Below are 18,074 nucleotides of genomic sequence, written 5' to 3'. Positions count from 1 at the left end.
TTCTTTGAATTGGTATAATATACCAAAGAAATGCAAATTTTGACAAGAGATTTTTCTACTGGGGATCCTGATTATCACTTCATTTCAAGATGTGGCTATAGAACACTTTAAAATCTTTGAAGATATGAACAAATGAACAGAACTTTTGTAAAAAACATTATGAAGAAGACTCAGGATTCTTCAGAGAACTTTGAAGCAATTTTAGAAAACTGATCCAGGCTAAAAACTTCATTCATTCTCTCTGAAACAGAACTCTGTGACTGTGTCCAAATAACACTGTGAAAGAAAGATCAAAACGTTGGGGCTGGGAGTTGGGTTGCACTGGAGAAAGATGAGTGTGAAATGGAAAATAGCAAGGCCAAGAGAGAATCAACTACCTACAAGGCACTCTTTTTAATTCTAGACTTAAGGTTAATGGGTTTAGAATTCATTAAAATAGTCGGACATGCAGTAGTTTGACTTCATATACACAGTGAGGTCATTGTTTTGAAGAAGACAAGATGAGGAGGCTATGTGATGTGAAGGGTCTTTCCAATACTAAATTCTACAAGTCAAAGCAGAATGCTTTACATACCCACTAGAATCCGTGCACTGGTGGGGGTCCCTCGGCCTGGCCTGCGCCCTCTCACAATCTGGGACCCCTTGGGGATGTCAGGCTGCTGGTTTCCACCAGATCCTCACAGGCCAGGCTGAGGGACTGCCCCCCCCCCCCCCCCCCCCCCCCGCATGATCGGGCCAGGGAGGGACCACGAGAGTATCAGCCAGACCCTAGTAGCAAGCTAACCTACCAGTCGGAGCGTCTGCCCCCCTGGTGGTCAGTGTGTGTCATAGCAACTGGTTGAACAGTCAAACGAGGTCCAACACTTAGCATATTAGGCTTTTATTATATAGGATTTTCCTTTTCCGTCTCTGAACTTACTGTGCATGTGGGATTCCCATACATATGTATGCATCAAAGTTGGTTATTTTCTCTTGCTAATCTGCCTCATGCCTATTTGATTATTAGACCAAAGAACCTTGGAGATAAAGGGAACTTTGTTCCTCCCACAGTCCACACAACCCTGGGACTGAGGAGTTCAGAACCCAAGATTAATATAGTCAGATATATCAAAATATACATGTGCAATAAAAAAGAATATAAACTAGAATGTGGGCGTGATAGGCTAGCTGCAATTTAGAGCAAGGACAACCTTTAAATTCGTTAAGCCCTTAAATTCTCTGCCTCTTCTACAAGAATGCAGCAGCAGCTTCTGGAGTGCTGCCTCTAGATGAGGATGTTCTTACATGACTAAGGGGAAAGATGCCCAGCAGTGCCAGCGTCAAGAGCCCAGAAAGGAGAAATGAAATGATTAAGCTGGCGTCATTAATTCAAAAGAACTCAAGAGCGGCCACCTCGGGCTGGATTTTGGGGGAAGAGGGGTAAGCAAGGGCTTCAGGGAGAAAATGGTAAGAAACAAAACAAACAACCAGTACTAGAGAGTGTTGTAGGGAAGGAACTAGGTACCCAGTAAGTAAGCCGAAGGCGGAGAGAGGGCTCCGGCTAAGGAAAAGGGTACTAGATTTATTTGAGTTCCTCAAAAAGGAAAGAAATGAGAATTTAGATCATTTCAGGAGATTAAAGGAAGAGACAAGAGGAAAACAAACCACTGAGAAAGCAACAGGAAATAGAAAATCAATAATACTGGTTGGCACTGAAAAAGATCTTTACAACTGAAAAAGTTCTTGTCAGTTTATTCAGTCACCAGCACAGTGCCTGGCATATAACAGATACTCAATATTTGTGCGGTGAGAGAATGTTACTGGGTTCTGTGGGTTCAGAGTTAGACCCCCAATCCCCCCAAAGATGTGCCTCTGTGTTATGTGGATTGTTTTGAGCTAAGGGCAATTTTACCTGTAGGCCAGGAGAAACTTCTACTCCTCCCTTGACTACCTGGAAGAACTTCAATTAGGGGTCTTGCCCATAATGGGAGGTCATCACAGGTAACAGGAACTTCTATTTACTAAACATCTGTTTATCATCCTGCAATGATTCTTTGAAGCCTCCAAGTGACAGTACCCCATCCCTAACTCAGAATGCCTCTTTTGTTTTAATCCTCACTGGAGGATATGCTTTTCATTGATTCTAGAGACAGAAGAAGGGAGAGGGAGAGAAATATTGATGTGAGAGAGAAACATCAATTAGTTGCCTCCCATTCGCACCCCAACTGAGGATTGAACCCTCAACCTGGGTATGTGCCCTGACTGGGAATCGAACCCTTGACCCTTCAGTGCACGTTCTAACCTCTGAGTCACACAGGTTACACATTTTCCTTTTCCGTCTCTGAACTTACTGTGCACGTGTTCCCATGCATATGTATTCATTAAAGTTGATTATTTTCTCTTGCTAATCTGCCTCATGCCTATTTGATTATTAAACTAAAGAACCTTGGAGATAAAAGGAAGTTTGTTCCTCCCACAGTCCACACAACCCTGGAACCGAGGACTACGGAACCCAAGATTAATACAGTAGGATATAACAAAATATAACACGCAATATAAAAAGAATAAAAACTAGAATGTGGAAGTGATAGGCTAGCTACAATTTAGAGCAAGGGCAACCTTTAAATTTGGTAAGCCCTTAAAATTATATGAAAAGTCTGCTTACATTTTTCTATTGAGAGGGTTCAGAGCTTTTTTTGTTTTTGTTTTTTGTGTGAATCCTCCTCACCCAAGGTTATTTTCCCCATTGATTTTAGAGAAAGTGGAAGGGAGAGAGGGAGAGAGAGAGGGGGAAAATGAAAGAGGGAGGGAGGGAACAAGAAAGAGAGAGAGAGAGAGAAGCATCAATGTCAAAGAGACACATGGATTGGTTGCCTCCCCCACACACCCAGACATGGCCAGGATCCAACCTGCAACCCAGGTACCTGCCTTGACAGGGAATGAACCCAAGACCCTTCGGTGGGTGGGCGGATGCTCTAACCACTGAATGACACCGGCCAGGGCTCGGAGCTTTTATAAGAATTTCATCTTGCTTATCTACTGAACATTATACTATAAAATAAAATGTAAAAAAAGAAGAATTTCAATGTGAGTTTATGAGCAACTGATGTATTATTAGGTTAGTTATTAATTTGTGTTGAGAAAGGATTAGTGAGAATGTGATATAGAAGATACATTCTTACAATTAGCTTAAGAAGTTCAAACAACAATGAGTGCAAAACCACTCAGACAAGTTTTACAACCAGGTTATGGTTTTATGTGCATTGTTGTCTTTTGGACATATCTGATTACATAATACCTGAAAGGTTCAGTCTAAGATGTTACTTCGTTGTTTTGCTTATATTGTACTCCCCCCACAAACAATACTTAGATTCATTACCTCTTCATGCTCCTAATGTTGCCTAGCAAATTATGAATACACCAGCCAAAGGCGCGTGTTCACTTTGGGTTTTGCTTCTGGTTTCTTAATAAGTGTTAAAGACACTAAAAAATATGTTAAAGACACTTTCATATTGAATATAGTCACTAATAGTAATCCTTTAAAGTGGAGAATATGCAAAATACACTCTTTCCAAGAAGTTGCACATTCTAATGGTAAGAACTAGACAGGCATGCATCCTACAGATTCTGTGTAAATAAAGCTCCTAAAAGTTTCCAACCTGAAACTCCCTAAGTGAAATCTACACGAAACAAAAACGGAACCGCGGAACACAGGCTGCTGACCACCCACAGGAGCTCCCGGGGTTTGATGGTGAATGTTAAAACCTCACCACTTTCCTGTAATTGTGAAAACAAACTTGTTACTCCTCTCCCCTTTCAAGGAGGCAGAGAACCAGAGACCACTTTCGTTATGTTCTTTTTAAAGTTATTTTTAAATGATTGCTATTACCAAAACCTCCCAGAATGGAATCAAAGGAACCCCAAGGCGAGGAAGGAACTACAGCGGAAGGAAAAACAAAACAAAACGAAACAAAACAAAACACCTATCGGAGCAACGAAACTGAAGCGCAGTCCTTGAACAACGGCTGACCTTCCAGGGACCGTGTACATTTTATTTTCCTTCTTCCCGAGGAGGAAAGAGGCTAAGCAGCAGCAGGAAGAAAGGCTAGACGACAAATCTCAGAGGTGGATTAAAAATGCCCAGAACACTATAGAGGCACCAAGGTCAATGTGGCTTAAGGGGCTTCCTTGGGGGTTGGTACTTCGAGGGCTTCCAAGGACAGGAGTGGGGGGTGGGAGGGTGGAGGGGAAAAGGTGAAAAAGTGGCTGGAAGGACGGGGAGTACTGGGGAGGGGAGGGGAGGGGAGGGGAGGGGAGGGGAGGGGAGGGGAGGGGAGGGGAGAGACGGGGGAGAAGCAGAGCAGGCCGCGGAGGCGCGGGCGGAGAGGTCGGGCCGGGTGGGGGGGAGGGAAGGAGCCGGGGCCCAGCCCCGCCCCGGGAGGCCCGCCCGCCGCCGCCCGCCCCCCTTACCAGCCGGAGCAGGACGCCCCAGAGCAGGGCGGCCGCGGCGCAGAGCGGCGGCCGCTGCGGCCCCATCGGCGTGCTGGGCGCCCGAAGGCGCGGCGGGCGCTGCTCGGCGGGGCAGGCTCGGGGTCCCGCGGCGCTGCCTCCGAAGCCGAGCCGGACCGGGCGGGTGGCGGGGCTTGGCCCGGGCCGCCGCTGTGACTGGGGCGGCCACTGCAGCGCCGACTTCCTTTTCCGGCCACGCCCGGAGGACGCGGAAACCCCCGCGCGGAGCACGTGGAGCTCGGAGTCCGCGCTCGCCGCCCGCCCGGCTCTCCCTGCCGCCCACGGGGCTGGGCGTGTCTCCCTCCAGATGCCTGACCTGAATTCTCCCCGGCGTCCGGGAATGCGAGGGACTTTTCCAAGATCCTCCTCCTCCTCCTCTTAGAAGTCGCCCAGCGCTGCTGGTCCCCCGTCACTGTCCAGGCGCCCTGAGCCCCAATCTGTGGCTCACCAGCTGGTCCTGGCCACCAACACATACAGATTCCAAGTCCGTGCACTTTCTCCAGAACCGCTGCGGCCACCCTCTCCAGGACACTATCCTGTCTCCTCCAAACTGGTCGCTGTTTCCATTCCCGACGGCCCATTATCTAAATAGCAGCCCTTTTAAAAAGAGGTCTCTTCAAAAGTATAAGTCAGCTCATGGCACTCCGTATCACACTTGGAACAAAATCAAAGCTCTATACAAAGTTTACATAATATAGTCCCTGCCTTCTTTGATCCCCAAATTCACTCCTCTTCCACGATTGGCACTGGGATGCCTTTGGTTCTTTGGCCTTTGCACTGGTAGTCCTCCCTGCTGAGATGCTCTCTCAGAAGACCTGGCTCTTTGGAATGCACTTGCCAACTAGTGTCACTTCCCCAGACATGACTTGTGGGAACGTCCTGACATACCAAGCTGAGGTAGCCACCCACTCACTTTCATATCTGATTTAATTCTCTACATAGTATGTTCACTCTCATGTTCTCTTGATTATTTACTTTTTCATTTATTATGTCATCTCCCAATGGATAGCAAGAGTGTCTTTGCAAAAAAAAAAGAGAGAGAGAGAGAGAGAAACTAAGATGGTGGCACAGGTAAACACCTGAACTTGCTGCCTCGCACAGCCACTTCAAAACTACAACTAAAAGACAAAACGGACATCATCCAGAACCACAGGAAGGCTGGCTGAGTGGAAATTCTACAACTAGAAGGGAAGAGAAAAGCACACTGAGACTCAGAGGAGCTGCGGAAGTAAAGGCAGAGATACAGAGGCACGCACTCGGAAAGGGCTGGCAACTGAGAACGCGGTTGTCTTTTTCAATCGGGAGGGAGACACAAGCTCCCAACCGCTCTGAACTCCAGTTCTGGGCGAGACTCTGGGGACCCAGACTCATACGGGGAGGGCGGGGGGAGAGAAGGGGAAGAAACTGGACTGTCTGGCATCGGGCAGGAACACGAGGGCGGCTTTTTCTCAGAGGTGTTTGCAGCGATTACTGCAGGACACTGAGACCCGGGGGCTTCTTAGGGCAGGGCTGAAGGTCAGCCATTGCTGTTTGCTCTGCCCTGTTGATTCCCTGAGACCCCACCCCACCCAATTTACAACCCCATCCCAACTGTGTGCAGAGGCTTTTGCATATGAATGGCCTGGCCCTTTGCAATCTAAAATTACCTAACAAACTGCAGCTGGGTCAGAGAGACCCAGAACATCCAAAAGAAGGCCCAAGGCTCCACAGCAGCTTGCACTGCTTCACAGCTGGGCCTCATCTGGGCACCTCCAAAACCCAAACAAAGAAGAGGAATCTGCAGATCTCTGTAGCTCCTGCTGGGTGGCCTCAGGCAAAGCTAAATTTGCACCTCCTTGGAAATCCAAGAGCCAGTGTACCCAGTGGTCAGAGTGGGATTACAACTCCTGAGATCCATAAGGGACACACTCAGGGGGCAGACACAGTGAGTTCCAAAGCCCCACTGAAGCAAGTCCTGCCCCATAAGGGTGTCTCCAGCACAGAAGTTCTCCCATTGTAGACACAACTGATCTTCACAGCCAATTGGCCTGGAGGTCAATACCTCCCAGTGATACCAACAACAATCAAGACTTACCTACAACAAGACTGTGCACACAGCCCACAAAGGGGTGCACCAAGAGTGTCCACCTCAGGTAACTGGGGAGGCTGAGCCACTGGGCCCTATAGGACACCTAGCACACAAAGCCACTCTATCAACTCAAGGAAGCAGCCAAAATGCGGAGACAAAGAAACAGGTCACAAATGAAAGAAATGGAGGAAAGCAAACGACTGGAAATAGAGTTCAAAACCACAGTTATAAGGTTCTTCAAGAATTTTCTAGAAACCGCCGATAAATTTAGTGAGTCCCTCGAGGATATGAAAAAGGACCAACTAGAAATTAAGCATACACTGACTGAAGTAAAGAATAATATACAGAGATCCAACAGGAGACTAGAGGATCCCAAGAATCAAGTCAAAGATTTGAAATACAAAGAAACAAAAAACACTCAACCGGAAAAACAAAAAGCAAAAAGAATCCAAAAATATGAAGATAGTATAAGAAGCCTCTGGGACAACTTCAAGCGTACCAACATCTGAATTATGGGGGTGCCAGAAGAAGAGAGAGAGCAAGATATTGAAAACCTATTTGAAGAAATAATGACAGAAAACTTCCCCTACCTGGTGAAAGAAATAGACTTACAAGTCCAGGAAGCGCAGAGAACCCAAAACAAAAGGAATCCAAAGAGGACCACACCAAGACACATCATATTTAAAATGCCAAGAGCAAAAGACAAAGAGAGAATATTAAAAGCAGCAAGAGAAAAACAGTTAGTTACCTACAAGGGAGTACCCATACGAATGTCAGCTGATTTCTCAACAGAAACTATGCAGGCCAGACCGGGAGTGGCAAGAAATATTCAAAGTGATGAATAGCAAGAACCTACAACCAAGATTACTCTACCCAGCAAAGCTATCATTCAGAATTGAAGGTCAGATAAAGAGCTTCACAGATAAGAAAAAGCTGAAGGAGTTCATCACTGCCAAACCAGTATTATATGAAATGCTGAAAGGTATTCTTTAAGAAGAGGAAGAAGAAGAAAAAGGCAAGATAAAAATTATGAACAACAAATACATATCTATCAACAAGTGACTCTAAAAATCAAGTTAATAAAAAATCTGATGAACAGAATAAACTGGTGAATATAATAGAATCAGGGGCATAGAAAGGGAGTGGACTGACAATTCTCAGGGGGAAGGGGATGTGGGGGGTGCGGGAAGAGACTGGACAAAAATCGTACACCTATGGATGAGGACAGTCAGGGGGGGTGGGAACTGGGTGGAGGGGAGCTGTGGGGGTGGGGAAGAGGAACAACTGTAATAATCTGAACAATAAATTTTTTTAAAGTGTCTTTGCATTCTTCACCGCTATATCTCTTACACCTAGACATTTAGCATAAAGTAGGTCCTCAAATATTTGTTGGATGAATATTCAATACCAAACACTGAATAGGATGCTCTCCCTGCTATCCCACAGCTCAGTTTAGTGAGGGACACAGATTTGTGAGCCAACACAATTTAGGGTGAATTGAGACTTTTGTTTTTTGTTTGCATGAGATGCTTTGGGAGTATCAAAGGAACCTATAAAAGGGGTGCCAGGAAAAATTCCAACTTAAGCTGAGCCTAGATGCGTGAGTTAATTTTATCCAGGCAATGGGCAGGGGAAGGGGGAGACTTTCAGAAAGAGTCTCAAAGCCAAAGGTGACAGTGGAAGAACTGCAAAACTTGGCTGAAGTCATGAGTGGTGAACGATGAAGTGAGAGAAGAAGGCAGAGACCAAATCAGAAAGATAGGATGGTTTGCTTGGGACTTTAGGCTTCACCCACTTGATGGTGGAGAGTAAATGAATAGTAAGTAGAGCATGACAGACCATTTCGGTTTTCCAAAGCTCTTGGGGAGGCAGGTGAAGTGGTAGATGTTCTGAAAAGGCAAAGTAGAAGGAAACCCAGAGACCAGTTATACAACTACTAGAGGCCTGGTGCACGAAATTTGTGCATGGGGGGGGGTCCCCCCTCAGCCCAGCCTGCACCCTCTCCAAATGGGGACCCCTTGGGGGATGTCCGACCCCCAGCGGGTGGACATCCCTCTTGCAATCTGGAACTGCTGGGTTCTAACCGCTCACCTGCCTGCCTGCCTGATCGCCCCTATCTGCCTCTGCCTGCCTTCCTGATCTCCCCAAACTGCCCTACCCTGCAGGCCTGATCTCGCTCCCAACGGCCCTCCCGTGCCAGCCTGATCTCGCCCCTAACTGCCCTCCCCTGCTGACCTGGTCACCCCTAACTGCCTCTGCCTTGGCCCCCACCACCATGGCTTTGTCTGGAAGGAAGTCAGACTTCCAGAAGATGGCTGGTTGACCTGGTCTAATTAGCATATTACCCTTTTAGTAATATAGATAGATTATATAGGATAGGATTACCTAAAGGGGGGAGGGGTGGGGAGGCGGAAAGCCTTTTTCAGCAGGAGGAGATGCTCTTGGCAGACAAAAATACATAATCTCTATATCTGGACTGATAGCCAGCCATATGCACTATACTACCAAACCGGTCATTAAAAAAATTGAACTGCTTTCTTACACCTTACACCAAACAGCTGTTGCCCTTAAAACCCCTCCTCAGCCCCCACCTTAGGTTCTGCCTTCGCAGTTCACCCAGAGTAGGTTCTGATTGTTTGGTTTCTATGCCAGTCAGCGTCAAAAGCTCCGCCTCCTAGGCAGCCATTGGCTCTTGGCACTTCACCCAGATTTGGTTCTGATTGGTCAGTTTCTATGCCAGTCAGCATCAAAAGCTCCCCCTCCTAGGCAGCCATTGGCTCCTGGCACTTCACCCAGATTTGGTTCTGATTCATCGGTTTCTATGCCAGTCAGCGTCTCCGGGCCTATATCTGTGCCTGATCAAAGAGGCGGGGTTGATGAGCAGCCCCCGAGGAGGCCTGGAGAGAAACAGAGGCGCAGCTGCTGGTGAAGCTGGGAGAGAAAGAGAGAGGCAACAGCTGATCAACAGCTGCCATGGTGACTGGGTCACTGCTCTGGCACTGGCTGCAGTCAACCCAGCACTGACTTCCAGTGTTCGGTCGAGCCTTGGTCGTTATGGACGCTGGCTCTTTATATGTAGATAGAGAGATAGATAGATAGATAGATAGATAGATAGATAGATAGATAGTAACCTAACCAAGGCCAGGCATTGTGAGGGCCTGAACTGAGACAGTGGCAGAAGAAATGGGGAGGAAGAGATGGATCTGAAAGATTTGTAGCAGAATTCTGTAACTGAGAGGACTTAGAGATGGATGCAAGGAGGGATGAATCCCAGGATCCTGCCCTAGGCCATTTATTGAGATGATCACCACAGGAGATGAGGGTGGCAGTGGAATGGGTGAGGGAGGGGAAATACTTTTGGATGTGAGTTTGAAATGCTTGTGGGATCTGGCCAGAACTCAGTTCTCCTGTCTGTCAATCCTAGTCTCTTTTCACTTCCATGTTCACCTTTTGTAAAATGGCTGGATGACTCTATTTCTAAATATTCACTTCTAACCATGGTGGCCCTTAACCTAGTGAATCTCCAAGTTGGCTCTGAGACTGTCTGAAATCTGTTCTTTCTATTTTTATGCACATTTTTCCTTCTTGTGTTATACACTAGTTCCTTGTGCATGTTCTTTACCTGCTTCAGCTGAAAAGGTGGATAGCAATACCTGTTCTGCCTGTCTCACATGATTATCATAAAAATTACATAATCTATAGTTTGGGTAAAATTACTCTGAAAAAAATTTTTTAATTTAAAAGGAGGAGGAGGAGAGAAAAAGGAAAAAGGAGAAGAAAAATAGAAGGCTGTGTTATTGCTGTAGTCCACAGTATAAGCACTGTTTGCCATAATTCTTCTGCCAGAATGGTTTCTCCTTGATCAAAGTCCAAGGATGAAGTGAAGGAAAATAGGAGGGTTAATGGAAAATTAAAAGATTCTTGATTAATGACTTTACTAATGGGCTAATAGGCTGTTAAAGTTTATTTGGAGTATTCCTCAAACAAACCTTATGCATGAATTTCCCTGCAAGTATTAGGTAGGATAAAGAGTACCTGGATAATTTAAGTCAATGTATATTGTAGGAAGAGGTCAGGAAATTTTGGCTCCATTTTACAAAAGAGCAAACTGCTGGGTTGGCAGTAGAAGAGGGGGAGCTAAAACCCAACCCCCTGCTCCAGCACACTACATCATTCATACGGCACGGTGTTTTTTACTCGGGGGACACTGATGAAATGTTAGTCATGAGCCCCAAAGAATTTCTTGGACACTCCAGCGAATTACTTTAGTATAGAGTAGCGATTTTCAATCTTGATTGTTTATATGAGAATCATATAGAAGAGCTTAAAGGATAAAGATTGCTGTAGTCCAAAGTATAAGCACTGTTTGCCATAATGCCTGGGTCCTCCTTTCCCCATGCAGGTCCTAAATTTAATTGGTCTGGTTGTAGCTTGTGCATTATAGTTTTAAAAGCCTCTCAGGTAATTCTAATATGCAACCAAGATTGAGAAACTTTGGCTTAGTCGGTGATTCTTTATAATTTTTTTTTTATTTTCCAATTAATTATTTTCAGGTATATAACATAGTGATTATACATTTATATAATTTATGAACTGATAACTCTGATAAGTCTAGTGCCCATGTGACACCATACATAGTTATTACAATATTATTGACTATATTCCCTATGCTGTACTTTACATCCTCATGGCTGTTTTTATAACTGGCAATTTGTACATCTTTTTAAAAATATATATATTTTATTGATTTTTTATAGAGAGGAAGGGAGAGGGAGAGAGTGTTAGACACATCAATCAGCTGCCTCCTGCACACCCCCTACTGGGGATGTGCCCACAACCTAGCTACATGCCCTTGACCAGAATCAAACCTGGGACCCTTCAGTCCACAGGCCAATGCTCTATCCACTGAGCCAAACTGGTCAGGCAGCAATTTATACATCTTAATCGCTTCTCCTTTTTCATCCATTCCCTCCCACCCCCTTCCCATCTGGCAACCACCAATTTGTTCTCTGAACCTATTAGTTTGTTTCTGTTTTGTTTGTTCACTTATTTTGTGTTTTTTTTTTAGATTCCACATTAAGTGAAATCTCATGGTATTTGTCTTTCTAGTCAGTGATCCTAGAGTGTGGTTTCTGGACCAAGCAGTATCAATAGTACCTGGGAACTCTGAGAAATGCAAATTCCTCCAGACTTACTAAATTAGAAACTCTGGGAACAGGGCCTAGTAATCTGGGTTTTAATAATCCCTCTAAGAAATTCTGAAGCATGTTAAAGTTTGAGGATTATTGGTTTAGAGCAACATTGCTTAACTGTGGTTGCATATTAGAATCATCTGCAAAGTTAAAATAAAAAACAAACCTTATGCTGCAATACTAGTCAAACTGAAAGGACAAATAGACAAATCCATAATTATAGTTAAAGATTTCAGCACTTCTCTCTCAATAATTGAAAAATAAGTAGTTAAAAAATTAGTAAGGATACAGAAGACTTGATCACACCATCAACCAACTTCACCTAACTGGCATTCTTAGGACACTCCACAACAACTGTGTAGTATACAGTATCTTCACGTGTATGCAGGAGCTTTGCCAAAATAAACCATTTGGCCATAAAACAAGTCTCATTAAATTTTAAGGTTTCAAATCATACAAAGTATGTTCTTTAACTACAGCAGAATTAAATTAGAAACCAATAACTGAAAGATAGCTCGAAGATCCTCAAATAATTAGAAACTAAACACATTTCTAAAACCCATGGACCAAAGAAGGAGTCACAGGGAATTAAGAATATATTTTTAATTGAATGAAAATGCAAATGTGACAAGTCAAATGTTGTGGGATGCAGCTAAGGCTTTTTTAAAAAGTGCTTACAAAGATATTTATAGCATTTGCCCTAACCGGTTTGGCTCAGTGGATAGAGCATTGGTCTGTGGACTGAAGGATCCCAGGTTTGATTCCAGTCAAGGGCATGCATCTTGGTTGTGGGCACATCCCCAGTGGGGAGTGTGCAGGAGGCAGCTGATTGATGTTTCTCTCTCATCGATGTTTCTAACTCTCTATCCCTCTCCTTTCCTTTCTGTAAAAAAATCAATAAAATATATTAAAATAAAAAAAGATATTTATAGCATTTATAATAGAAAGGTATAAACACTTACAATTAATGACCTAAGCTTCTACCTTAAGAAACCAGAAAAGAGCTAATTAAATCCAAAAGTCAGAAGAAGAAAGGAAATGAAAATATCTGAGTAGAAATAGAAAACAAAAAAGCAATAGAGAAAATTTGTGAAGCCAAAAGCCTGGCTTTATAAGAAGATTGATAGATTTTGGAAACTCTAGACAAATTGATTAAAGGAAAAAGAGAGAAAATACAAATTACCAATGTCAGGAACAAGAGAGGGAATATTACTAAAAGTCCTCAAGACATTAAAATAACAGCAAGTGCCCAGCCAGTGTAGCTCAATGGTTGAGCATCAACCTATGAACCAGGAGATCATGGTTCGATTTCTGGTCAGGGTACATGCCCGGGTTATGGGCTCCATGCAGCCAGTGATTTTCTCTCATCATTGATATTTATATTGGTCTCTCCCCTTTTTCCTTCCTCTCTGAAATCAATAAAAATGTATTTAAAAAAACAACAACAAAATAAAATAACAGCAAGATTTTATGCCCAAACCTCATCACCAAGAAATTCTGATTTATTTGGTCTGGTGTAGGCCCAGACATCAGTATATTTTGAAAGTTCCCTTGGTGATTCTACTGGGCAGCCAGGGTAGAAATGACTAATGTAGATAAATCAACCCCTTATTACTATTAAATGCAAAGAATTTCTAGGAGTTTCCAGTCAAGGATGCTGTGGGCCAGATCTTATTCCTTCTTTCTTCTCTTCTCTAAAAGTGGGGAAAAAAGTATCCCACCAGTTTCGTTTAGTGGTTGTGTTTGTTGGGGTTGAGTTCATGTGCTGGTATCTATCTCTGAACACAACTTTTAGAAGGCAATGTGCTTATCATTCTTTTTCTAAACAGCTCTATTGAGATAAAATTGACATGTAAGCACTGTATGTGTTTAAAGTACAAATTGCTACTTTGATGCATATACATTTTGAAATGCTCATCACAATCAAGCTAATGAATATATTCATCATCTCCACATAGTTACCATTTTCTTTTGTGTATGTGTGGTGAGAAGACTTAATTTAATTTAATTTAATTTTATTTTTTTATTTTATTTTTCTGAGTGAGCCATTGTTTATTTCTTCATCTCCTAAAGCAGGGGTCAGCAATGTTTTTCTGTCAAAGACCACATAGTAAATGTTGAAGGTCGTATGGCCTCTGGCAATGAAGACTTAATTTTAGATCTATCCTCTTAGCACATTTCAAGTGTACAGTACAGTACTGTTAACTATAGTCCCCATGCTGTACATGAAATCTCAAGAAGGTATTCATTTTGCATAAGTGAAATTTTGTAACCTTTGACCCAACATCACCACATTTCTCCCTGTGCCTTCAGCCCCTGGCAACCACCACTCTACTCTCTGCTTCTATGAGTTTGACTATTTGGAATCACAGAAAGGTCAGATTGGGCAGTATTTGCCTTTCTGAGTCTGATTTTTTTCACTTAGCATAATGTCCTCCAGGTTAATCCATGTTTTTGCAAATGGCAAGATTTCCTTCCTTTTTAAGATTAAATAATAGTCCACTAAATATCTATATACAGGGTGTCCCAAAAATGCATACACAGTTTGAAAGATTATAAACTCAGTGTTTATTAACACACAATTCATTTTCAAAGAATCTACAGAAATGAATAATTTTTTGTCAATGCCTGTTTTCAAACTGATGACTGTTCTGGTCCAGGCACTGCTGATAATGGGAAGCAATGGAATCACAAACATCAAGAATCATTTTATTCAGTATTTGTGCTCCTTAAATTCATCAATTGTTGCCAGTTTTGTACCGTAAACTTTATATTTTATGTATCCCCTTAAAAAAAAAAAGTCTAGTGGTACCTTAGGATAAATTTTTCTTTGTTCAAAGCTTAGTCTGGTTTCACTCATTATTTCAAATCAGTTAAACCTGAAAAGGAGTGAAAATTAAGTGAGTTATCAGCTGTTAAAGTGCTCTTTTATTGAGAATATATATAGTTTTCTTTTATCGATTCATCCATGGACAGACATTTGGGTAGCTTCTGTGTTTTGGCTATTGTAAACAGTGCTGCAATAAACATGGGAGTGCAGATATCTCTTTGAAATCTTGATTTCAATTCTTTTGGATATATATCCTGAAGTGGGATTGCTAGATCATATGGTAGTTCTATTTTTAAATTTTTGAGGAAATTCCACACTATTTTCCATAGGGGCTGCATCATTTTACATTCCTACTAACAGTGCACAAGGGTTCCAGTTTCTCTACACACTTGCCAACACTTGTTATCTTTATCTTTTTCTTTTTTTATAATGGCCATCCTAACAGATGTGAGGTAATATCTCATTGGGGTTTTGACTTGCATTTCTATGATGATTAATGATATTGAGTATCTTTTCATATACCTATTAGCCATTTGTATGTCTTCTTTGGGGAAATGTTGTTTGTTCAAGTCCTTTGCTTGTTTTAAAAATTGGGTTATTATTTGTTTACTATTGAGTTGTAGAAGTTCCTCATATATTTTGGAAATTAACCCCTTATCAGATATATGGTTTGCAAATATTCCCTTCCATCCATAGGCTGCTTTCCACCTTGGTAACTGTCTCCTTTGCTGTGCAGAAGCTTGTTAGTTTGATGTAGCCCCCTGGTTTGTTTTGTTGCCTGTGCTTTTGGCGTCTTCTCTGTGAAATCATTATCGAGGTTAATGTCATAAAGCTTGTCCCTTGTTTTCTTCTAAAAGTTTTATAGTTAATCCATTTTGAGTATTTTTGTGCTTATCACTTTTAAAATTTTAAATTATAGGAGAAAGTTTAGAAAGTTACAGAGGTAGAAGAAGTGAGCCAGCCTGGCTGCGTAGGCTCAGGAAACCAGTTACAGGGGCAGAAGGGCCCTTGGAGCTCAGCAGAGAGGCAAGGTAAGGGTCCTGGGGGGAGGAGTGAGGGAAGGGGAAGGTGCAGGGTGCTCCTCAGAGAGAGAGTGCTGAGCTTATCACTTTTGTACTGGGAGTAATCAATGTGAGTACCTCAGTCTAAGCAACTATCTCGTCCACAGATTTAAAAGCTGGTTAGAATGTCCTAGTTTTGTTTTTCGGTAGAGACTACCTGTCTTTGGTTAAATGCTTTCCTCTCCTACTACCTGTTTATGAGGCATTTCTCCTTGAGCAGAACATGTGACTTGAATGCATCCTGGTTCACAAGAGGTGACTAGAACAGAGGTGACCTGTCAGCTATGATTTCTCCACTGGATCTTCTCTTTACCTGTTCAACATATACATTTATTACTGTGCTTGACAGACCTGCCTCCCCCTTGGAATTTGGTAAATCAATGAAACATGGCAGACATAATAATAAATATGATTCCTACATGAGAGGAGAATTTAAATATTAACTTGAATCTCGGTGTGCAGAAATGAATTATTCAGTAGATGGAAATACTGGGAGAAAGAAGTTCAAGAAGCTCAGAGTTGTGGGGTAACATGTGACCAAAGGTGATAAACCAAGATTCAGGCTCTGCTCACTTTCTCTTAGGAAATCTTTGTCAGCTCTCAGCAAGACAATGCCATGCAAGTTTTAATAATGATGTCTTATAAACTATTATTATTGTTGTTGTTGTTATTATTTTAAAGCTCACATTTATACCTGTGGTAAGTACTTTGTATACATTAGCTAATGCTATTCATTTGAAGCAATTTTATGAAATAAATTACTAATCCCATTTGCAGATGAGAAAATTTAAAGGTCCAATTATGCCTCTGAAATCTCCCAGCAAGATATGGAGCAGGAATTTAAACCTAATCAGATAGGATCTATCTATCTATCTATCTATCTATCTATCTATCTATCTATCTATCTATATCATCTATCATCTATCTATCTCCTTTTGTATGAATGAATGATTTATAATAACATTTCTAAAAGATGTAACCTATTGTAAGCTAGAGTAATACTGTTCTTGGTGTTGAGGCCTAGCAAGCAGTGCTATGTCAGTGTGAGTGTGAGGAGCAGTGGTTGATTTAGATGAAGCTAGGAAAGGCAAAGCCTAGCCCATTGCCAAGCTTCCCAGGCATAGCAGATTGACTCACATTTTCCTAAAATCCCCCTCTGGATCCAGATGAGTTCATTAGTTGACATAGTTTTCTTCCTTGAGCACTGTACTATTACCTACTGACATGCTGAGACTATGCTCTGGGCTCTTCACTGTTTCTGTCTGACGTACTTACCTTAGCATGATATTCTCAAGGTTTCTCTGGGCTTTGGATCACCAAAATTGCTTATTTATGGGAGCCTCCAGATTAAGAAACTATCACCCGCAGCAAGTAAATGCCATCAGATGCTTTTAAATGCACAAGATAGTTTCAAGCTTTTGAGATGCCATTCATGATATAACAGAGTGTATTCTACGTGACCTTTCTGGCTCTGTTTCTCTATGATTCTATGAACTATTAACTGCTTAGGGGAAAACAGACTCAGGACTTTTGACAAAGAGTGCAAGTCAACAAAACTATATTGAGCCCCTCTTACGTGCACAATGAATAAGGGATATTTTTGGTGATAATCAGCACCTTTTCTCCCCCAAGATCAATGATGACACCAATTCACAAAAAGAATTTAACATTTTAAGTCAATATTTTATCAACTGTCTGATTTGGCAGGAATGTTACATTCACAAGCATGAATTCTTCGCTGAAAATACAAAGAATATAATTAATCTTTTCTCATTAACAAACCTTGACAGGATTAAGCTCCCCCTCCCCTCCGCCCCTCCTTGTTTTTCATTAACTTACACCTGGCATTCTGCGTCAGGTGTACATACCAGAGATCGTGGTGATAGAGCCACATAGTATCACCAGCCAAGTCTAGGCATTCATGTATGACCCAAGTGCAGCTGGTCATTTCCAGCCACTTGGATCAGTTGAGATGAAAACGTCAATTGAAATGAACATGTATTTAGGGTGGTGACCCACTGTCACGAGATACAGATTTAAGGCCACGAGTTTAAAATTCAGTGATGAAAGGGTGAACACAAGAAATGAGAGAAGTATTTGACAGTTTATGAAAGTAAAAGAACACTATATGTCTTTAAATTGACCTTTTCCTGAAGTGTAATCTACAGACAGGAAAGTGTACATATTGTAAGTATATACCTCAATCCCACAGATCTGTGTATCCAGCACCTAATCAAGAAACAGCATCACTAGCTCCTTGGAAGTCCTTGTGTTTCCTTCTAGCCAGTGTTGGCTAATAACTACTTTCTGACTTCGTTTTCCCCAGGGTTAGTGAGATATAATTGGCATATAACATTGTGTGTGTTTAAGGTATTCAATGTGATGACTTGATATACATATATATATATATTGTGAAATGAGTATCAAATAAGGTT

The 18,074-nt window shown here is 42.3% G+C and overlaps 1 protein-coding gene across 3 annotated transcripts in view; it reads right to left on the bottom strand.

Annotated features, from left to right (window-relative positions):
• SPPL2A (signal peptide peptidase like 2A) overlaps window positions 1-4,583 on the bottom strand; it is a 48,453-nt gene extending 43,870 nt beyond the window's left edge. For all 3 annotated transcript variants that reach the window (XM_054716233.1, XM_054716232.1, XM_054716235.1), the window contains exon 1: window positions 4,450-4,583. In XM_054716233.1, coding sequence (XP_054572208.1) covers window positions 4,450-4,515 — 66 coding nt within the window. In that variant the 5' untranslated portion in view covers window positions 4,516-4,583. The remainder of the gene's footprint in view (window positions 1-4,449) is intronic.
• Window positions 4,584-18,074: the final 13,491 nt, after the last annotated feature.

This window comes from Eptesicus fuscus, chromosome 5 (genome assembly GCF_027574615.1).
Source record: "Eptesicus fuscus isolate TK198812 chromosome 5, DD_ASM_mEF_20220401, whole genome shotgun sequence".
Classification (NCBI taxonomy): Eukaryota; Metazoa; Chordata; class Mammalia; order Chiroptera; family Vespertilionidae; genus Eptesicus; species Eptesicus fuscus.
Note: the sequence above shows the minus strand (reverse complement) of the source record. Positions and strands in the feature narration are given on the sequence as shown.